Source organism: Orycteropus afer, unplaced genomic scaffold (genome assembly GCF_000298275.1).
Source record: "Orycteropus afer afer isolate SDZICR_OR568_19922 unplaced genomic scaffold, OryAfe1.0 scaffold00118, whole genome shotgun sequence".
NCBI classification, from domain to species: domain Eukaryota; kingdom Metazoa; phylum Chordata; class Mammalia; order Tubulidentata; family Orycteropodidae; genus Orycteropus; species Orycteropus afer.
Window position 1 is genome coordinate 9,351,343 of NW_006921705.1, and position 23,589 is coordinate 9,374,931.

The window sequence follows — 23,589 nt, forward strand, 5'->3', positions numbered from 1 at the left end:
GACTCGACGGCACATAACAACAACAACAACAACAACAAACTGACCTTGGATTCCTGTGATAAACCATTCTAGTTCAGAATGTATTATCCTATTTTTTATATTGTTCAATCTGATTTGCTGGTATTTTCTAAAAGAATGTTTGTAGCTATCTTAATAAGGGATATTGTTCTATAGTTTTTTTCTAAGGAAATCTGTTTCACATTGTGGTGTCACGTTTATACCAAACTCATAAAATGAATTGGGAAGTTTTGCCTCTTCCTTTATTTTCTTAAAGATTTTTGAAAGACCTTAAAAAAGTTTCTGGAAAAGTTGTCTGATTACTTCCCTAAATGTTTGAGAGAATTTACCAGTGAACTACCAGGGCTGGAATTTTCTTTCTGGCAAGGTTTTTGATTATTAATTGAATTTATTTAATAGATATAGGCTTGTTCAGATTTTCTAATTTTTGTATCTCTTTAGGTAACTTGTGCTCTTCAAAGAAATCCTTACATTATATGTAAAGTTTTTTTAATTTAAAAAATTTATTTAAAGTTATATTTTAAAATGAGCTAATAATACATTTCTTCCCTCAAAGGAAGCAGCAAAGAGAATGTTTCATAAATTAAAAAAAAAAATTGTAAAAGCATGATTGAATCAAATATTTGAGTTAATAGAATATTCTGGTTACCTGTAATTTTCTTTAGTGCTCTGTTTTTAAAAATAAAATTTAGAACCTTGTCAAGAATAAGAATTCCAGAACATTTAATTATGCTCATGAGGAACCTATACATGGACTAGGAGGCTGTGGTTCGAACATAACAAGGAGGGAGATAAAGCATGGTTTAGAATCACAGTGGGAGTGTGTCAGGGTTATATCCTTTCACCACACTTACTCAATTTGTATGCTGAAGAAATAATCTGAGAAGCTGGACTATATGAAGAAGAATGTGGCATCAGGATTGGAGGAAGACTCATTAACCACCTGTAATATGCAGATGATACAACCTTGCTTGTTTAAAGTGAAGATGACTTGAAGCACTTACTGATGAATATTAAAGACTACAGTCTGGAGTATGGATTACATCTCAGCATGAAGAACACAAAAATCCTCACAACTGGGCAACATCACAATAAATGGAGAAAAGATTGAAGTTGTCAAAGATTTCATATTGCTTAGTTCAACAATCAACACCAATGGAAGTAGCAGTCAAGAGATTGGAGGATGCATTGCATTGAGCAAATCTGCTGCAAAAAACCTGTTTAGAGTGCTGAAGAGCAAAGATATCACTTTGAAGACTAAGGTGCACCTAACCCAAGCCATGGTGTTTTTAGTCGTCTCATATGCATGTGAAAGCTGGACAGTGAACAAGGAGACAGAAGAAGAGTTGATGCTTTTGAGTTGTGGTGCTGGTGAAGAATACTGAAAGTGCCATGGACTGCCAGAAGAACTAATACATCTGTCCCGGGAGAAGTGCAGCCCGAATGCTCCTTGGAAGTGAGAATGGTCAGAATTTGTCTCACCTACTTTGGTCATGTCAGAAGGGACCATTCCCTGGAGAGGGATATCATGGTTGGTAAAGTGGAGGGTCAGCGAAAAAGAAGACCTTCAATGAGGTGGATTGATAACAGTGGCTGCAATGATGGGCTGGGGTATAGCAAGTATTGTGGGGCTGGTGCAGGACTCGGCAGTGTTTTGTTCTGTTGTACACAGGGTCACTGTGAGACAGAGCCGACTCCATAGCACCTAACAGCAACAACAACATAAATGCTTATTGTGTTTAACTTCAAGTGAAATATAGAAGGCAAAAGAAAATAACTGACTCTTACAGTGTATTTTTTAAAAACATATTTGTTGAGTTTTTCTTTAAACATATGAAATGTTTTAAAAAAAGAATCATGCCTCTTTGCTTAAAGATTCTTTTTAATTTAAGATTGTTATGTAACAATTAGCCATATTAAAGAAAGCTAGTTGCTGAAAACTTATATTCTGTATTTTTTAATAATTATTTTATTCTCTTCCTTAAGATAAATAGTTTGGAATCCAAAGATTATCTCCAGGTTTGTCTTCGAATAAGACCATTAACACAGTCAGAAAAGGATCATGAATCTGAGGTTTGTGTTGCACATAATTGGGTTTTAGTATTTTACTTGCATTAAATGGGTGGAATATGATGTTCTTATTTATTTATTTTGAGTGTATATTCTAGGGCTGTGTGTGTATTCTGGATTCACAGACTATTCTGCTTAAAGATCCCCAAAACATCGTTGGTCAGTCAAGTGAGAAAAACTCTGGGCAAATGGCACAAAAATTCAGTTTTTCCAAGGTAAGTACCCATGTGAAACTGAAGGCTTTTTTTTTTTTTTTTTTTTTGAAAAAGAAACTTGTTTCAAATTGCTCTCAAACCAAAACCAAACTCACAGCTGTTGAGTTACTTGTGACTCATAGCTACCCTCATTCTGTTTCCAAGGCTGTAAATCTTTACGGAAGTAGATCACCCCGTCTTCCATGGAGCGGCTGGTGGGTTTGAACCACTGACCTTATGGTTAGCAGCCAAGTGCCTTATCCACTATACCATCAGAGTTCCTCTTCAAATTGCTCTGTAAAAGTATATAATGAACTATATATTTTGTTCTAATGAGCCTTAGATTTTAGGCAACTTTTTTTTCACCTCAATTGTAGGCTCATATTTCAAGTCTGTAAATACATAGGTTGTTGTCGTTGTTGTTATGTGCCGTCGAGTCGGCCCCGACTCATAGCGACCCCTCCTTGGGTTTCTGAGGCAGTATCACTATGGAAGTAGGATTGCCCAACCTTCCTTCCGAGGAGTGGCTGGTGGGTTTGAACCGTCAGCCTTCTGGTTAGCAGGCAAGTGACTTAGCCACTATGCTACCAGAGCTCCCAAATACATAGGTAGAAGTGGATAAATCAGTATATAGTACTTAAACACCCTCTCCCCTTTTTTAAAATCATAGGTTCCTTTCAAAACTTGATTGGCTATGTCAGATTATGCTTGTTAAAATTTCTGATATTTAATATTTCAACTATCAAATGTATTTATGGGAGTGAGTATAATGACGGGTTACAAGAATGAACCTTATAAAACCAGTCTTTTTAATTTTTAAAACATGAGAGAAGATAGAACTCATTCTTCAAATAACTTGAATTTCCTAAGTCATTTTAACTGCTCTTTTAGGTTTTTGGCCCAGATACTACACAGAAGGAATTCTTTCAGGGTTGTATTATGCAGCTAGTAAAAGACCTCTTGAAAGGACAAAGCCGGCTGATTTTCACTTACGGGGTCACCAACTCAGGAAAAACATACACAATTCAAGGTAAATATATTGTTTCTCTTTTGGTAGAAAGGAAAAAAAGAAGCAGTAATATTCACTCTTTTTTCATAATACTTGCATATAGTGTTTCCATCACTTGGTATGTTTGCTGTATTTTTAATAGTAATAGTATACTGAATGTATTGGGAATGGCTTTTAATTCTGATTGATTTAGTTCACTTATGAAACTACTTAACCCATATGATAGAGAATAATCTTTGATGATGGAAATTCAAAAAGAGAATAAATATAACAATGGATAGCCAGGGAGACATATATATTTCATTTTATTTTTGTACTTTGTGACTATGGGTAATTATAAAACTTAATATTCTGGCCTGATTTAAATGTTAAATTTCAAGTTTTGTATCAGAATAGTAGGTGATAAAATATCATACAGTTAAGACTAACATGGTGGAAAACTTGAGTAATCCCTCAAGTTCTATTACTTTTCTCTTAGTTGTTTACTCTTACTTGGGAGCTCTGGTGGCGTAGTGGTTAAAGCATTTGGCTACTAAGCAAAAGGTCAGCAGTTCGAACCCACCAGCCTCTCTACAGGAGAAAGATGAGGCAGTCTGCTTCTGTAAATGATTATAGCCTTAGAATCCCTATGGGACAGATTTACTCTATCCTAAATGGTTATTATGAGTCAGAATCAACTCAGTGGCAGTGGTTTTTTATTGGTGGTACACCCATTGTCATTGAATTGATTCTGACTTACGCTACTCTATAAGATAATTTACTGCTGCTCTGTAGGGTTTCCAAGCTTATGCATCTTTATGGGAGCAGACCGCTACATCTTTCTCCTGTGGAGCAGCTGAGTGTTTACTGCACTGAATCACCAGGGCCCTCTATTGGTGACATAAAGGATCCTTAATATTGCAGGAACATTTCTTTCTTCCTAACACTCTGTAAGAGTATACACTTAGTCTTCAGTATCAACATGATTCCAAAGTCTGGGGTTCTATACAAAAATCAGCATTATGCAAAAATAGAAGTTGATCACATCAGTTCACAAAAATAGGAGGTGACTGCATCATTACATAGTTGCCAAAGCACAGTGTAATGACCCAGCCAAGTTTACACATAACCTTAACCCTCACAGCCAGCATCACGCTCACCTCACACTTCAGCATTCATTACTGCCAGATGTACATTGTTAATGTGCAAAATTGTTGAATTGTAGATTTTTACTATTGTTGTAAATGCAAAATGTCAGATGAGATAGTAAGTGAGGAGTAGGTGTAAAGCAAAAATTCTTTTCACAAAAATTCATATGGGTTGCTCATTTTTCTACAGGTACAGAAGAAAATACTGGTATTTTGCCTCGAACTTTGAATGTGTTATTTGACAGTCTGCGGGAAAGACTATATACAAAGATGAACCTTAAACCACATAGGTCCAGAGAATACTTACGGTTATCATCAGATCAAGAGAAAGAAGAAGTTGCTAACAAAAGTACGTTACTTAGGCAAATAAAAGAGGTATGTAAATTTTTTTGTATGTAAAATATATATAAATCATGAGTTTTTATCAACTCTTTAGTTGACTTTTAGACTGTGATTGTGGTTGTTGTCTTTTGTAAGAAAACTACTAAAATTTTGTTTGAAGACGTATCTGTTTTAACCTCTTTGTTGTAGAAATAGTATTGTACTTTGATATAATGTATAAATGTTTTTTAAACAATCCTTTATTATTGTAAAAGTAATATGTATACTTAAAATTTAAACAAAGGTATGTGGGGAAAATGGAAGTTTGTTATAATTTTGTAAGACAAAAAACCACCTAAAAAATTGGGGAAAAAATGCTCTTTTTGCTTTATTTCTTTTGCTATAAATTCACATAAACAGCTGTCTATATATGTCTGTAAGTACATAAACATGTATTTACAGTGATATATGTAATTGCATATATTTTTATATCTTTATATTTTATATAGAATATGTGTGCTTTTTTTAACACAAAAATGGTATCTTATCTAAGACTTAATTTTTATTTAACACATTTGAAATCTCTTACTACTTTAATTCTTAAGTCTATTATTTAATTTGTGTTTTTGCCATGTTTTCTTTCTTTCTTTTTTTTAACACATTTTTAAACCAAATGCCTTCTGATGCATGTTTGGATTGTTTTTATTTTTCACTAATTGAACTACACTTGGGAGCTCTAGTGGCCTAGTGCCTAAGGCATTTGACTCTTGACCAGAAGGCTAGTGGTTCAAACCCACCAGCCACTCCTTGGAAGAAAGACTGGGCAATCTACTTACATAGAGATACTGCCTCAGAAACTCAAGGCAGGTTTGCTATGATTTGGAGCCAACTTGATGGCAGTGAGGTTTTTGTTATTTTTTCAGTGAAGAAGCATTCATTTGCATATATATTTGCATCTAAGCATTTCTGAAGGATAAATTCCTAGAAATACCTATATCAAAGGATATGCATATTGTATATATGTATATATACATGTGTGTATGTGTATGCATATATGTGTACACACACACACACACACACGTATATAAACTTTTTATGGTAATTTGGGTTCAGATTGATGGAACAAATCTATTTTCCATTCAATAGTCAAACACATTTGTTTCATGCCATTGATTGTGGTCCCTACAATGTAACAGTACTCATCCCACTTCCTCCCTGTTACCATTTCCACTTTTTCTTCTTTCCTGTCCCTTCCTACCTTCTCAACTTTGTCACTGGACAAATGCTGCCCTTTGATCTCAAATGGTTGGTTGGTCTGAACAATTTATACCTCCTTGGGGTTACTGTTCATCTTTGTAGATCTGTCTGTTGTTTAGTATTTTATATTTTTATACTCCTATTACTTACCCACTATCCATAAATGATGGTGCTGGTTTTACCAGTCTCTGACTGGTAATATAGTGCTAACCAGACCACTGCTGGTGGTTCAAACCTACCAGCCACTCCACAGAAAGAAGACTGGGCGATCTACTTCTCTAAAGATACACTGCTTCAGAAACCCAAAGGGAGTTGCTATGAGTCGAAATAGACTCGATGGTGGTGAGTTTGGTTTGGTTTTTGGCCAACATTGAGGATTAAAAGTTTCTGATCTGAAGGGTAGCAATAGTAGTGGCACAACATGACAAATATTATCAATGTCCCTGTTCTGGTTCCCTAGTGCCGCTCTGACAGAAGTATACCAAAAATGGGATGGCCTTAACAAGCAGGAGTTTATTCTTACAATTTGGAGGCTTTAAGTCCAAGTTCAAAGTGCCAGGCTCTAGGGGCTGAGTGAAAGCCCCTCAACTTTGGGGTCCAGCTCTGCCTCCTGCTCCTGGCCCCCTGGAGCTAGAGGTGTTTCTTCACTCAGACAGCTGCTGGCTGCAGAGGCTGAGAAGCCCCAAGGTTGACAAGTAAAAAGGCACAGTCCCAATGTTACCAAACCACACGGCAGGCCATTAACTTAAGTCCATTGTAAATCCCAAGGTCGGCAGAGCATAGCAGGCTACTGAGCAATGACATGGCTGCATGAAGGGTCCAAGCGTGCCAAAGGCTAGAGACCATTCTCGAAGCTTCTGCTTATATACAGGAAGCAGACCACATACCCAAAGGCAGCTACTCAGCTGCTTGTGGTAGATCCCACCATGGAGTTGATTGCCAGTCTCCTCATGGGGATTAACTCCCACCAGCTGCCCAGCGGCTCAACCAGGCCCAGCCAAGTTGACACAAACATAACCACCACAGTCCCTGAGCTATAAATAGGGAAGTTGTTACATTGGCGAATGTCTTGTTGTGTATGTTTTCACCACAATAAAAGTAAAAAAATAAAGTTTCTGATCTGAGAAGTGAAACTGATCTTGCTTAGGTTTAATATATATTTTTTGAATTATAATGAGGTAATTAGTATATTTTAGAACTTTTTTTGTAAATTGCTAGACATGTTGCTCATTTTTCTACTGTAATTTGACTTTTTTTTATTGATTTATAAGAGCTTATTTAAAGCTTTAATGCATATTATATAGGTTGCACATTTTTCTACTTACTGTTTATTCTCCAGCCCCTTTGCTTATCGTGTTTTTTTACCCTTCAGTGAATTTGTAGGGCACCTGTATGGCCCAGGCAGTGCTGTAATTGTTGAGATCACATGGTACTGCTCTCATGGAGGTTTTATTCTACTAGGGGAAAGAAATGACTATAAATTAATAGAAAAATAACTACATATATGCTGTGAGAGGATTATTTTGTATAAGGGGGTATGATACAGACTTGTAAAATTTTTTTATAAGGTTATATTTGTTTATTCATCCTATGTCATCTAGTGTTATGTTTTTCACATGTTTATCCTATTCAAGATTGTGAAAAACTATTAACAGTTTTTATAAGTGTTTAAAAGATAGTAATGGGAAAAGTTTATAAAATGAAGTGTAAACTTTCATACATTGATTATAAAATGTGTTTCTATAGAGTGATTTAACAATTTAGCAATACTATATTAAGAACTGAAAAATGTTTTCATATCTTTTCATCTACCAATTCCAGTTTTAGAAATCTAAGGGAATAAATAGAAAACAAAACAGAAAAACAATATATAAATATTCTTATTATAGTATTATTCTACTGGCAAAACTTTATAAATAGTCTGAATGTTCTATAAGAGGACAATAATCTAGTTGTTTTACATCTATTCAGTTATTTACCCATGAAATATTTATAGATAATTTCTGATTATAGGGGGAGAAAGCTTGCAGTGTGTTAATTGTAGGGGAAAAGAATGGAAGGGGATGTATTGAAACATTAACAGTAATTGCTTCTGGATGCTAGAGATTATGCATGATGATATTTTCAAAACTATTTTTCTGTAGTTTCAATTTACTATTATAAGAACATGTTATTTAAGAAAAAATAAATAGAAGTCATTGAAACATGTGTAACATGGCTGGTCAAAGGATGAAAGGTTATGGTTTGATTGTGCTTTACTTGAATAGATAATTAATATCTTGGTTATTTAATGATAACTAAATTTTTTTTTGAATTTTCTTTTTTAGGTTGCAGTACATAATGACAGTTATGATACTATTTATGGTAAAGTTTCCTTTTCCACTTTTCTTATCTTTAAAATATTGATTATATGAAATACTTTTGAGAAGCTTTTAATTTGTGAATCATTCTTAAATCTAGTTTCTTTAATCTGGTTCCATAATTGTTAATTCCTGAACAATGATGCATACCTAAGTGAAATGTTAGTTAGCATAAAGTTTTATTTGGATTAAATGTCACAGATATCCCTTTTACTGGCTATAACTTTCATGTTTTAAGTGTTGTTGTTGTGTGCCATCGAGTCGGACCCGACTCATAGAGACCCCTCCTTGGGTTTCCCAGGCAGTATCACTAAGGAAGTAGATTGCCCCATCTTCCTTCTGAGGAGTAGCTGGTGGGTTTGAACCGCCAGCCTTTTGATTAGTAGTCAAGTGCCTTAGGCACTGTGCTACCAGAGTGTAGACATTAATTTTTCTTTGTCCTTTAACTTTAATCTCAATTTGGTTCCTTAGCATATTTTCAAAAAGAATTAGAAGCAGCCAAACTAAGGTTAATCCAAATATTATTATTTATATCTTGTTTTATTCTGGAACTTGTATAACATGACTGGTCAAAGGATTAAGGATAAAAGGAGCTCTGGTAGCATAGTACCTAAGGTACTTGACTGCTAAACAGAAGGCTGGCAGTTGAAACCCACCAGCCACTCCTCAGAAGGAAGGTTGCACAATCTACTTCTGTAGTGATACCGCCTTGGAAACCCAAGGAGGGGTCATTATAAGTCAGGTCCGACTCCACGGCACATAACAACAACAACTAACAACAGTAATTTTCAGGTCCAGGAGTCTTGATTTATTTGTCTTTTTGTCTCATTTTTAGTCAATTGCTTAATTTTATAATTATCTTTTTTTTTGTAGGAAGTTTAGTGAACTCTTTGAATACCTCAGAGTTTGAAGAATCCATGGATTGCGAACAAACTAGCTTGAATAGGAATAATAATATAAAATTTTCTGTGTGGGTTTCTTTCTTTGAGATTTACAATGAATGTATTTATGACTTGTTTGTTCCGGTGTCATCCAAGTTCCAAAAGAGGAAGATGTTACGCCTTTCCCAAGATGTAAAAGGCTATTCTTTTATTAAAGGTATATCACTCGATATTTTTATTTTATTGCTCCAAATCTCCCTTTTAGAGTTTGTGATAGCTTAAAAGAAGCAAGATACAAATTAAAATTTTTTATACTAATTCACATCAAGAAGAGGAATGTGTGCTATGTATGTATGTATATATGTATGTTTTAGTATGTTCATTAACACTTGAAAACAAGGGGTCTATTTTAGTATTATGTTTGCTTAAGTACCAGGTTTTTGGAGACGGGAAAAGCTGGGTGTATTGAAAGTCACATTTTTCTGCTTCTTTGTGACAAGTGTCCAGGCTTTGCAACTATGAAATGCTACTACACTTCCACAGTGTTTTTGAACTACATTAAAACATTGCCCACAGTAAGAAATACATATTAATAACATCATGACCAGTACCTGCATAAGTGTGTGAATGCAGATATATTTATAACTCAAAAGTTTCAGTAAGCATTCTTAGCCTTACTATAAGGAGTACTGTCATGCTTTCTATATTCTCTGTCCGTTTTAAAAATTGCTGGTTGTGACTCAATTAATTTGATTTCATGACTCACTAATAAATTGCACCCTGCTGTGTTTCACATCTAGGTAATTTTGCATTTTTCTTCATCATTCTGGGTTTCTGATTCTAAGGAATCTTACTTGTTGTGAATTTTCCTTTTGGCAGAGTGTTGAAGATATTTACTTTGTGTCATTTTATAACAAATACATGAAAACATAAATACTAGAATATAACATATTCTGTAACTTCTTTCTAGTAGCATATGGAATAGCTGTGTTGACTCCATCTAGGATGTCTTAGTAAAAGAAAGACTTCTTCATAAGTTGCTAGGAAGAGATCTTTTACAAGATTATATTGTAGACAAATCCTGTATTTTTATGAAATTGATGTGACTTTTTTTTTTTGCTTTTTTTAAGATCTTCAATGGATTCAAGTTTCTGATTCCAAAGAAGCATATAGACTTTTAAAAGTAGGGATAAAGAATCAGAGTGTTGCTTTCACAAAACTGAACAATGCTTCTAGCAGAAGGTAAGGTGCAAACTGTATAGTAAGCCTGAATCACCCAGGGTATCCTGTCCTAATGTAAAATATAACTAGTTTGAGCTTCAAGTAGGCCGTAGATTCTCTGATATGTCAAGTGAATTTGCAGGCAGAAAAGCATTCTGTAAACTGAAGAGCGTTAAACATAAGAATATCAATACCATTTCTTATCCTAACATTAGTTTTGTTGATTTTAGGGAAACCACATGAGTATTTTTACTTTCTCTTTGTGTGAATGTCTGTGGTCACTATTGTCAAAGCTGCTTATATTAGTAGCCTTTTCTATTTGCTTTTCCCACTTACCCCATAAACACAGATACTACAGACATACTGAATTAGGACATAAATCTTAAGGAGTTTTTAATGGAAGGGATTGGGGATTGGAAGACAAAAGGATCTAAGTTTTAAGCAGTGTGATATGTAAAATAGCTTCTCTCTCAAAAGGAGCTCTGATGGCACTGTGGTTAAAGCATTGGGCTGTTAACCAAAGGTTAGTAATTTGGACCCATCAGCTACTCCTTATTCAAAGAAGATTAGCTGCTCATAATACCATTTTAATTATTTGATTCTTAGAGGTAAAATAGAAATTAGAATGTCAAAAGAAGGAACAGGTTTAGACTTGGTGAAAGATACTTGGTTTTAGGTAGGTAGGTATATGGGTGACAGTAGAATGTTGGGTTAACATAGCTGGCAGCTAGTGGAAATAGAGTACTGTAGCTAGATGTTTGGGAATTAATGATTTAGGATATAAATAGAGGTTGATTTAGATGCGTGTCTCTTCTGTTTACCGAGCCCTGGTGATGCAGGGGATTAGAGAGCTCTGCTTCTAACCTAAGGTTGGCAGTTTGAGCCCATTAGCCACTTCTAGGGAGAAAGATATGGCAGTCTGCTTCTATAAAGGTTTACAGTCTGGAAACCCTCTGGTGCTATTTAATTCTGACCTATAGGGTCACTGGGAGCTCTGGTGGCGTAGTGCCTAAGGCATTTGACTGCTAACGAGAAGGCTGGCAGTTCAAACCTACCAGCCACTCCTTGGAAGGAAGATTGGGCAATCTACTTCCATAGAGATACCACCTTGGAAACTCAAGGAAGGGTCACTGTGAGTCTAATTAATTTGACAGCAGTGAGTTTGGTTTTGTTTGTTTTTTTTAATAGGGTCACTATAAATTAGAATCAACTTGACTTTAGTGGGTTTGGTTATTTTTTGTTTACTCTCATATTTAGAATGCAAAAATTAAAAATGAAAGATAACATTTTATCTTTGTATATTTCCTTTTAGTCACAGCATATTCACTATTAGAATATTACAGATTGAAGATTCTGATATGCCTCGTGTAATTCGAGTCAGTGAGTAAGTTGAGCATTTAAAAAATTGTAATTAGTTTGGATTGTTTTGAAAGACTTTTAAAGTAATTTTTTTTTTTTTTTTTTAAACACAGATTGTCTTTATGTGATCTTGCTGGTTCAGAACGAAGCGTGAAGACACACAATGAAGGTGAAAGGTTAAGAGAGACTGGAAATATCAACTCTTCTTTATTGACCCTTGGAAAGTGTATTAATGTTTTGAAGAACAGTGAAAAGTCAAAGTAAGTGTTGCTGAAAGTAAGTGCTGTTAAGATATTAAGGGTCATAATATTTAAACTTTTGGTTTTGCTAGTTTTAGACAGTTCTTCTTTGTTTTTGATGTGCTTGTTATGTAGTAAGTGTATGGTTATGATGAAAATACCTAGAGATGTTAGATTAAAAAAAATAAAGTAGAAATGAAAAATAATGTAGTCAACAGCAGTCACTTATCAACTGAACACAATATTTTCCATTTTGTAAGGTGCCACTGAGTTGATTTCAACTCATAGTAACCCCATGTAACAGAGTAGAATTGCTCCATACTGTTTCCTAAGCTGTAATCTTAACAGAAACACATCACCATGTCTTTCTTGCACTGAGTGCACTGAGCCACTGGGTGGTTAGAACCGACACCCTTTCAGTTAGCAATCAAGTAACCATTTGTGCTGCTAGGACTTCTTAATATTCCATAACACATATTAAATACTGGCAGACAGTTTGGATAATGAGCTTCTCATGCTTCTGCTTTAGTAGTTAAAACTACTTTATTCTTACTAATGCATTTTGTGTGTTCTTTTAGTTATGATAGATTTCTGCATAAATTAACATTTAGGCAGGGTAAATGAGGAGTCAGCCTTCACTTTTCTTAGTTATATCCTGTCATCTGTCTCATAATTGGTCTACAGGAGGGAACACAACCCTGTTAAATGTGCTTTTCTTAAAACTTGGCTCAGTGTGTGGTGTTATTGGTGGTGGTGGTTGCTGTCGAGTTGATTCTGACCCATGGCTACCACGTGTGCAGAATAGAACTGCACTCCACGGAGCTTTCAAGGCTGTGACTTTTGGAAAGCAGATGTCCAGGCATTCCTTCTGAGGTCCCTCTGGGTGGGTATAAACTGCCAACCTCTTGGTTAGTGTAGTGCTTCACCATATGTGCCACCTATGGAATCCAGTTATTAGTAGTGTGGTATTTAAAGAACACGGAATCAATAAACAGAAAGCAACCATGACAGGTGGAACTAATGACTAACCTAGAGTTTAAATACATGGCAATTGGATCAATTCTTTGTAAAATTTATCAATATCTTGTCTTCATGAAATTTCTTTAAACTCATTGTTTTTTGAAAATTTTTTTCTATAGGTTTCAACAGCACGTGCCTTTTCGGGAGAGTAAACTCACCCACTATTTTCAAAGTTTTTTTAATGGTAAAGGGAAAATATGTATGATCGTCAACATCAGTCAGTGTTGTCTTGCCTATGATGAAACACTCAATGTACTGAAGTTCTCAGCCATTGCACAAAAGGTAAATGTATTTAAACTTCTGCAGAATATATTAAATCTCTTCTGATTATTAGAAAATTAGCTTTCTTTTCTTGGAGTGAATAATATATTTCACATTTATTACTTGAAACCTGAGGAATAATTAAGAGTTAAAGATGTAAATATTTGATGAAGTAGAAAAAATAGGAAAGAGATTGAAAGTTGCCTTTGTGAGGATTAAAATGACCTTAGTAATAAAGGTTAATAATAAACATGAGTTTTAAATTATGAATGTTTTTGGAATGAATTGTCTGCTCCGCACCATCCGGGTTCAGTTAGTCCCCCTGTGTATATGCTTCTGTAGTACTAAGAGCTTAACCCAGAAAGGAGATTTATCTGTATTTACATGTATGATTAGATTTTTCTTATTGGAATGTTCATTTATTGATGCTAATTTCCTTTTTTGTGAATTTGTTTGTGTAGTTTTTTCTTTTAAAATTCAAGTTGTCATTTGATTTACATTTGTAAAATTGATTGTCTTTTAGTGGACAGTCTTTGTCTTTTCTGTTTTAAAAGTCACAATGGATATTTTAACAGGTTTTTGTTCCAGACACTCTAAATACCTCTCTAGAAAAATCATTTGTGCCTGCCAAATCTTGTCAAGATATATCATTAGACATTAATGATTCAGGCAATAATGTAAAAAGAACCACCATTTCATGGGAAAGTAATCTGGAAGATCTGGTAGAAGATGAAGATTTGGCTGAGGATGTAGAAAAAAATGAAGAAAACCAAAATGAGAGAACTGAATTTACTGAAGAAGATCTAGATGAAACATTAGAGGAAGACAAGACTGCCATTAGTCAAGAAAAGAGAGTACGTAATAATAACTAAATCCTTGTAAACTTGGTTTATTATAATTATCAAGTTAAAGTTAACGATTCTTAAGGCCCCCTCCTCCATACTTTTCAACAATCCACCAAGCTTTTTCTCCCTCAACTTTATACTTTATACTTTGAAACCTACAGAAAACTTAGTAAACTAAACATCTATTCACCTATTTACCCTTTACCTGGGTTCGCCAATTACTAATATGTGTGTGTGTGAGCATGTGTATATGTGTGTATATACTTTTATATATATATATATATATATATATATATATATATTTGAGAGCTCTGGTGGTGTAGTGCCTGCATTTGACTGCTAACCAGAAGGCTAGTGGTTCAAACCCACCAGCCACTCCTCGGAAGGAAGACTGGGAAATCTGCTTCTGTAGAGATGCCACCTTGGAAACCCAAGGAGGGTTCGCTCTGAGTCGGATCCGACTCAACAGCAGTGAGTTCGTTTTTTTGTGGTTTATACATACATATATGTGTGTGTATATATATATATACACACACACACACAACAATTATTTTTTATGTCAGTAGGCTTTTTTTTTTTAATTGTGATTTGGGTGAAAATTTACAGAGCAAATTCACTTTCCATACAGCAGCTCACATACACTTTGTCTCATGACATTGACTACAATTTACCACAATGCAACGGCTACCCTCCCATTTCTTCCCCATAGTTACCTCTTTCTTGTGTCCTTCCCTCCATGCACTCCTGCCCCCTGGGCTGTCTCCCTGTGCATGCACAGCCCTTCTAATCTCCCATGATTGTTCTCTTCAAGGAGTGTATCTACCTAGTGTAAATGTTCAGCTCATATGCCTGTCTCTTATTTGTCTGGAAGCCACAGGAGTGGGTTCAGTTCCAGACCTGAAGGGCAGCCATAGTCTCATTGGCTCCATTAGGCTCTATCATACCAGCAAACCTGGACCGCTTTTTTTTCTTAACGTTTGAAATGGTTTATATTTCTATTATATTTCAGCATATATATTCTAAGAAAATAGAAATATTCTTCAGAATCTTAAGACCTTTTCCTACTCAAGAAATTTAACATTGGTGTAATAATCTATTATACCACTTGTATTCAGACTTATCCAGTGGTCCTACTTTATCTTTTGTAGCTCATTTGTTTTAAGACATACAACCAAAAGTAGCACATCATTTTTGCTTGTCATTTCTTTAGTCATCTATAATCTAGTATTCATATTTTTACCAAGTTGGGAATAGTTGTTATGTAGAATCCCTGAAATCTGCATTTGGCTGGTTCCTCATAATTCCTCATAATTGAGGTTTAACACTTTAAACCCATATATCATAGGAGTGGAAGGAAGGTTGGGCAATCTACTCCCATAGTGATAGTGCCTCAGAAACCCAAGGAGGGGTGGGGTCCCTGTGAGTCGGGTCTGACTCGATGGCACCTAACAACAACAACAACATCATATAGGAGCTCAGGTGGCATAGTGCCTAAGGCATTTGACTGCTAACCAGAAGTTTGGCAGTTCAAACCCACCAGCCACTCCTCGGAAGGAAGGTTGGGCAATCTACTTCCGTAGTGATACTGCCTCGGAAACACGAGGGGTTGCTGTGAGTCAGATCTGACTCAACAGCAGTGAGTTTTTTTTTTTTTTTTTTTATCATCATATAGGTGAGGCTGTGGATTTCCCATTGCATCACACCGGGATCCACATGTCTGATTTTCTTTTTTTGGTGAGGCTAAGTTTTTCTTAACTTGACTAAGGTAATATAAAAGCACTTAATCTGTAAGGATAATAATTTGAGACCATGTGAATGTCCTGTTCTGCAGTGGTTTTAGCATACTTCCACAAACTTAATTTGCAGTTTTAAAAGCATGTGTTCAAAATATCTACCTAGTACCAATTGAGAGTTCTGGTAGCCTAGTGCCTAAGGCACTTGACTGCTAACCAGAAGGCTGGTGGTTCAAACCCACCAGCCACTCCTCGGAAGGAAGATGGGGCAATCTACTTCCATAGTGATACTACCTTGGAAACCCAAGGAGGGATCACTATGAGTCGGGTCTGATTCGATGGTACATAACAACAACAACTGTACCAATTATCCTAATTCTTCATAAACAGTTATTGCTTAGTAATCTAATTTTTATGGTAAATAAATAATATTTAAGAGTGTTTTTTTTAGCTTCTGCCTACATACAGTTCTCTTATCTGTTTAAGGTGATTTAATCCTGAAATTTAGATCATGTCTACGTTACTAATTTCCCTTATTAATTGACCATAAGTACATATGTATATATACATAGTCTTCTAACCAGTATCCTGGGAATACTGGTAAACCTGTGTTTGTGAATATGCTTTAAGGATGTTGACATATCTCACATTATAGAGCTCTTTTGGCCTGTAGCAGTCCAAATAAAATGAATGATATATTGGGTTAAATACTGTCATTTTAGTAATTTATTTAAGCGCCCTTGAAAGCCATTATTGCATCTCTATTGTTTGGAGCTCTGGTAGCATAGTGCCTAAGGCATTTAACTTCTATCCAGAAGGCTGGCGCTTCAAACCCACCAACCACTCCTTGGAAGTAAGATTGGGTGATCTCCTTCTGTGGTGATACAGCCTCAGAAACCCAAGGAGGGCTCATTAAGAGTCGGACCCAGCTCAACAGCAATGAGTTTGGTTTTGGTTTTTATTGTTTAGAAACCAAAAAGGAAAGCTTTTGATGCAATACAAGTCCTAGGTCACTAGGTAATTGGACCTTATTTACTTGGGCTTCTGTAATACAATAGTTTCCTCAGTGAAAAAAGCAATTAGTAGTAGCACTGTTTTAGTTTGGATTGAATTTTTCAAACAAAGTTATTTATTAAATTTGAAATGTTAATAAAATTTCTGAATTTACTGAGGAAAGTGTTTAATACTGTGGTTTATGATGTATTATATGGTATAAATTCATTCTTTTTGTAAGTTTGACTAGATACTTAAAAAATTTCATCAGAGCTTTATTTAATATTTGAATTATAAAAATAGAAGTGATCGGGTTTTGCTTGCTTATCTTAGCATTTTAATTGAAGGATTGAGACTATTACAAATCATTAGGAAATGTATTGATAATATAAACCCATTGCCCTTGAGTTGGTTGAGACTCATGGTGACCTCCATTGGGTTTTCAAGGTGGTAAATCTTTATTGAAGTAGATTGCCTCATCTTCCTTCCATGGGATGTCTGGTGGGTTTGAACTGGGAACCCTCTGGTTAGCAGTCAGATGCCTTAAGCACTGCACCAGCAGTGCTCCTTATATTGATAATAGTATATTTATGCTTATACCAGAAGATGACTACACTAGTTTAAAGTAAAATAAACAAACAACAAAAAAAAATCACTCCCATCGAGTCAGATCTGACTCATAGCAACCCCTCCTTGAGTTTCTGAGGCAGTATCACTATGGAAGGAGATTGCCCAACTTTTCTTCCAGGGAGTGGCTGGTGGGTTTGAACTGCCAGCCTTCTGGTTAGCAGTCAGATGCCTTAGGCACTACACCAACAGAGCTCCCAAAAGTAGAATAGCCAACCAAAATTTTCCTTTCAGCCAAAATAATCAGGTGCTAATAATGATTTAAAAACCCCAAAAACCTAATTGTTGGGAATTATTCAAATAAGCCAACTCTCCAAGGTATTGCCACATTCGTGCTGATATATCTAAGTCTCTCACATCTCTCCTCCCATAGTTATTATTTATTGCTTTAAACAGTGGGAACGTTGGTGATTGTTTAAAATTAGAAAAGTAGTATGTGTCTATGGTAAAAGCTGGGAATATATAAGAAATATAAAAATATAAATGTAAAAATCTCTTTAATCTTTTTAAATCATGTTAATGGATTTTTATTACACATTACTGTTTTGTAACATACTTCCTTTTTTTAAAAATTAAGTTATAAATTGTATGTATTTAATGCAAATCATCATTATTGATTGTATACTACTATATTTTTTCTCAAATAACATGTGCCTTCTACTGTTTGCCAACTGCCACCCTCCTCCCACAGAGGTATTTTTATAAGCACTGCTATGCCAGTTTAAAAAAAAATAGCATAACACACTTACAAAAATATCTCCTGGGGAAGTAGCAGGTGATAAACAAATGTAGAAGGCGTGTGTTATTTGTGAAAAAAAATAGGGTAATTTAATGTATGAGTCTACCATAATTGAACCAATACCTTATGATTGGCTATTGAGTTGAGTTTCACTTTTCCTATATTTAAATACAACTACTACCACCACAAAATGACAACACTGATAATCATTCTTACAGCTGAAACATTTGGGTCATGGTTTGTAATTATGTATATCTTCAGTGTAAGTTCTTAGAAGCAGAAGTTCTGAGTCAGAGTATCTATAGAAATACTTTCAAATATTAACTTGAGACATTAAAAATCTGTACTTTTCAAAAAAGGATATTGATAAATTTATGGTTAGAAACTTTAATAAGAAACCTTAAAAAAAGAGTATCTGGCTGTTTTGTTTAATGTTGTAATTTCTTTTATTATGCATATGTAGTGGCCATGCAAAGTGTTAGGTCCTTTATTTGGTCTCGTGTGTACAGTTTTAAATTCTGTAGAGTTGTTGCCAACATTTGGATAATATAAAAGTCCAATAAGATAAATTTATGTAGCATCGCTCCCTGGTACTTTGGAAAGTGTTTCTGGTTTCTTAGCAACCTAACTCTTCTACACAGCACTTGGAGTTTAGAATTTGACAGACCAGTTTTGGGCCCTTAACTTTGGTCCTTACTTTCCCTACTTGAGATAGGTGAATGTTACTAAGCTCACAGAGAGTTGTGTGGATTAAAAGGAATTATGTATGGAACTTCCCCAAATATTTTAAAGTGGTGTAAGTAGACACTTAGGAGACATTTTAGTTAATGTAAGTCTATATCTAAAATGTGGAAAGTTGTATTTGACTTTCCAGATGAACAGATCTCTGTAAATGTATAGTTTTTAGTTATAATTATTTTTAAACGGATGCATGATTATAAGCAATTAAATGAAAAGAGTAAGAATTTTAATTTATGGATATCTGGGCAGTTTTTCTCTTGGGATATGTTTGTTCTTTTTTTTAAGAATTTTAATATATACGTGTTTTAGAAACTGTTGGATTTAATTGAAGACTTGAAAACAAAACTGATAAATGAGAAAAAAGAAAAGTTAACATTAGAATTCAAAATTCGAGAAGAAGTTACACAAGAGTTTACTCAGTATTTGGCTCAACGGGAAGCTGACTTTAAGTAAGTTGTTTCTTTCATGTCCTGGTAAAAACTGAGAATTTTGTTTACTTGTTTTATATTAGCTACTATCAGAAGTAAAGAATTGACTTCTGTGCAAGATTGAAAATGACTATTAGTAATCCCTGTGGTGATTCTGAATTACATGTGGGTGATTATTTAAATTTGCTTTTAGTTTATAATGTATTTAATCTTAGACATTTAAAACAAGAACATGAAGTCATACTTTTTCTGCTTCTTAATGAGATTAATTTGTGTTATGAAGGGAAACTCTCCTTCAGGAACGAGAGATAATGGAAGAAAATGCTGAGTGTCGTTTGGCTATCTTCAAGGATTTGGTTGGTAAATGTGACGTTCAAGAAGGACCAATGAATGAAGATTGTGCCTTGAAAGTTGGAACGGAAGTAAGTGAACTGAAATAAAAAACAACAACAACAACAACAGAAAACACAATGAGGTTTTTTGGTATTAGGATTTGTGTGCTACATAAATGCTGAGAAATAATATATTTTAAAATTAAAAACTTAAAAAAGCTTTACTATGTAGCTTTATTATGATTAAGCATGTTTTGTTAGAAATTTAAGTGCATGTAGTTTTATGTAGCAGTTGGACTTTGAAAACTTTTTACCTCTTATATTTATGTCTCATTTGGTATTACTTATTGATTCTAAGTGTCTATACCTTTTTCTCTAATTAGTGGATACCTCTCCCAGATTTGTTTAAGCTTGAAGAATGTTAAATATATATGGAGCTTAAGAGCTCATCTAACTGATGAGATTAAACTGATGTGATTAGCACAAAATGATGTAAGAAATACTTATTTTCAAATATATGAAAAACATTGCCTTTAATGCACAAACCATTCCTTCCTGTTGTGGAAACATTATCCTTTTCTGTACACCATTTCTGTGCTGCCACTGAACCTGAAATGGGTCAGAATTTTTTCTTTTTTTTGGTGGTTCTTTTTAATCACTCACATCAGGGGCCTGGGATGGTAAACTATAGTCTCTTGCTGTCAAAACACCATTATGTGTCCCTAACGTGGTGTGGGACTTGGAATGAGATGTGAAAATGGAGGTTTGTTTACTGTACTTTTCCTCCAGAGCCTTTTAAAACTCATTACATATTGAACCTATACATGAATTAGGTAATCATAATTACTCTATAATGATTTATCAGTTTTTGACTATTTTATTATGAGAAAATATACCCTGTACTCCATACAACCAAAAAAGGAATAATGGAGCAAATTTTTTAGATTTCAAATTGTGATTTTTTTCATCTATTTTTGAGACTGTTCAAATCATGTGGTACCACACTGTAAGAGGGAAAGACACTTTTAACATTAGGCATGTGGTTTTTGCTGTTTTTAGGAAACACATAATTGTGTAGAAATTGAAGATATTATTGATTCTCTTCAAGATGATGTCACTGATATTAAGAAACAGGCTGAAATTGCTCACTTATATATTGCATCTCTTGCTGACCCCCAGGAAGCCATTGCTTGTTTAGAACTAAAGTTTAATCAAGTTAAAGCTGAATTAGCTAAGACCAAAGAAGAATTAATCAGAACCCAAGAAAATTTGAAAAAGAGAGAAAATGGTAAGTAAATTATATTTCCTTCAGTTAGATACAGTAAACACATAAATAATACAGTTTGTAAGTATAAGATATTCATGCAATTTACTTACGAAAGTGACCAGAAAATTCTTTGATCTAGGTAACATACTTAATATTTTATCACTTATATGACTTTTTATTAACTTTATATTAAATATTTTTCCTTCATCTGCTTTTCAACAATCTTTATCAGGAAATGAAGGAATCACATACGATCTATGGAATGAGTGTGTGCATGTGTGTGTGTAGTATATGTATACATGTGTGTATGTGTAATATGTGTATATATGAGATTGTCACGTCTGGTTTTTAAGAGTTGTATGAGCTACTCTGTGCTCTGCCCTTTTCTGTATGAAAGAAGAAGAATGGAAAGTAGTAGGTAAATGTTGTCTCCAACTTCATGAAGTAAACCAGAGAAACACTAGATCGTCTCTCCTCTGACATTAAACTGGTAGTTCTTTACTACTTAGCCCCTCGAGGAGCTATTTGAAAGTGGCTTTTTCTGCTCCATCGCTCTGTGGTGGTAGAATTAGCCACTGAGCGTTGTGTGTATTTACTAGCAGTCACAATCTTCTTTCCTGAAGGTGATGTTAGTTAGTATCTACTATGACAACTTATGTTATAATAACTGTGTTTCATAGTTATTCCATAATATAGTTTTTAGTTGCTTAGGTGCTTATAAGGAGCTCTGGTGGCACAGTATTAAGGCATTCAGCTGCTAACCAAAAGGTCAGCAGTTCAAATCCACTAGCCACTCTATGGAAGAAAGATGAAGCAGTCAGCTTCTGCAAAGATTTACAGCCTTGGAAATGCTATGAGGGGCAGTTCTACTCAATCTTTTTTTTTTTTTAAATTTTTATTGTGATTTGGATGAAAGTTTACAGAGCAAATTCACTTTCACTTTGTCTCATGACATTGACTACATTTCCCACAATGCAACAGCTCCCCTTCCACTTCTCTGCATAGTTACCTCTTCCCTTTGTCCTTCCCTCCCATGCACTCCTTCTGCCCCCAGCTGTCTCCCTGTGCATACACAGCCTTTCTATTCTCTCATGATTGATCTCTCCAAGGAGTGTATCTGCCTAATGTAAATGTTCAGCTGATATGCCTGTCTTTTGTTTGGCTGGAAGCCACGGAGTGGGTTCAATTCCAGACATGAAGGGCAGCTAGGGGCTGTAATCTCCGGGGTTCCATGAGGCTCTATCAGACCAGCAAACCTGGTCCTTTTTTTTTGTTAATGATTTTGAGTTTTGTTCCACATTGTTCTTCCCCTCTATCCAAGATCTCCTACATAGATACCCCTCAGAGTGGTTGACAGTGGTAGCCGACCACCATCTAGTTCTTCTGGTCTTAGAGTTATATAGGCTGAGGATCACATGGTGTACTAGTCCCTTGGACTAATTGTTTCCAAGCGTCTTTGGTTTTTTTCATTCTTCTTTGCTTTGGACAAGGAGAGACCCATTATTGCATCTAGATGGTCACTTCCAAGCTTTTAAGATCCCAGTCGCTACTCACCAAAGTAGGATGTGAGATAGTGTTTTGGGTGGTGTGTTATGCCAGTTGAGTTTGATGTCCCCTGCAGCTGTGGTCCTGAGCCCACAGGTCCAACTACGTGCTCCCTCTGGATAGTTGGCTGTGCCCAAGAAGTGACTAAAACCTTGCCCCTTGTCAGCTCTACCATATACCTGTGAATTCTTATAGAACATACAATACACTTGTAGAAACATTGTCTGCCAACCCTATACGTGGTCTTGGGCACACTCCCTCTGCATAGACATACCTAATAATTCAGGCTATCCACCCATCTATCCATGTTTGACTTCACTGACAACACAGTGCTGTATGTGCAAAAGGGTTCATCTTTGTTGTCTATACTTTCCATGCACCTCTCTATGTCTTCCTTTTCCTCAGTGCCACCATGTTGATCACTCAGATTTGGTGCATTGCCTTTTTCTTCACCCAAATCAATACTTGTCTCTACCTATGTAACAGTGTTCCCTCCCTTCTCCTCCCACCCCTGGTAACCAGCAAAGAAAATTTCCTCCCATATATAAACCTTTCTTTGATTTTTTTACAATAACAAACTAATACAATATTTGTCCTTTTGGGACTGACTTATTTCACTCAGCATAATGTCCTTCAAGTTCATCATGTTATGTGGTGTTTTGCTGATTTTGTATTATTCTTTAGGGTTGCATAGTATTCCATTGTGTGTATGTACCATACTTTGGTTATCCCTTATTCTGTTAATGGGCACCTAAGTTGTTCCCATCTTTTTGCTGTTGTAAATAATGCTGTGATGAACATGGGTGTGCATATATTTGTTCTTGTCCTGGCTATCACTTCTTTAGGATGTATACCTAGTAATAGAATTGCTGAGTCAAATGGTATTTCTAATTCCAACCTTTTAAGGAATCTCCATACTACTTTCAACAGTGGTTGTATCATTTTACAGTCCCACCAGCAATGTATAAGAGTCCCAATCTCTCTACATCCTCTCCACTATTT

The 23,589-nt window shown here is 35.2% G+C and overlaps 1 protein-coding gene across 1 annotated transcript in view; it reads left to right on the forward strand.

The window, feature by feature from the left end:
* The window catches only part of KIF20B (kinesin family member 20B), a 100,191-nt gene that overhangs the window by 12,296 nt on the left and 64,306 nt on the right, over positions 1–23,589 (forward strand). Inside the window, exons 2-15 of the mRNA XM_042781415.1 lie at positions 2,005–2,091; positions 2,187–2,303; positions 3,174–3,312; positions 4,609–4,793; positions 8,324–8,360; positions 9,230–9,454; positions 10,368–10,479; positions 11,771–11,842; positions 11,931–12,077; positions 13,196–13,358; positions 13,913–14,191; positions 19,325–19,464; positions 19,727–19,865; positions 20,835–21,063. Coding sequence (XP_042637349.1) covers positions 2,005–2,091; positions 2,187–2,303; positions 3,174–3,312; positions 4,609–4,793; positions 8,324–8,360; positions 9,230–9,454; positions 10,368–10,479; positions 11,771–11,842; positions 11,931–12,077; positions 13,196–13,358; positions 13,913–14,191; positions 19,325–19,464; positions 19,727–19,865; positions 20,835–21,063 — 2,071 coding nt within the window. The remainder of the gene's footprint in view (positions 1–2,004; positions 2,092–2,186; positions 2,304–3,173; positions 3,313–4,608; positions 4,794–8,323; positions 8,361–9,229; positions 9,455–10,367; positions 10,480–11,770; positions 11,843–11,930; positions 12,078–13,195; positions 13,359–13,912; positions 14,192–19,324; positions 19,465–19,726; positions 19,866–20,834; positions 21,064–23,589) is intronic.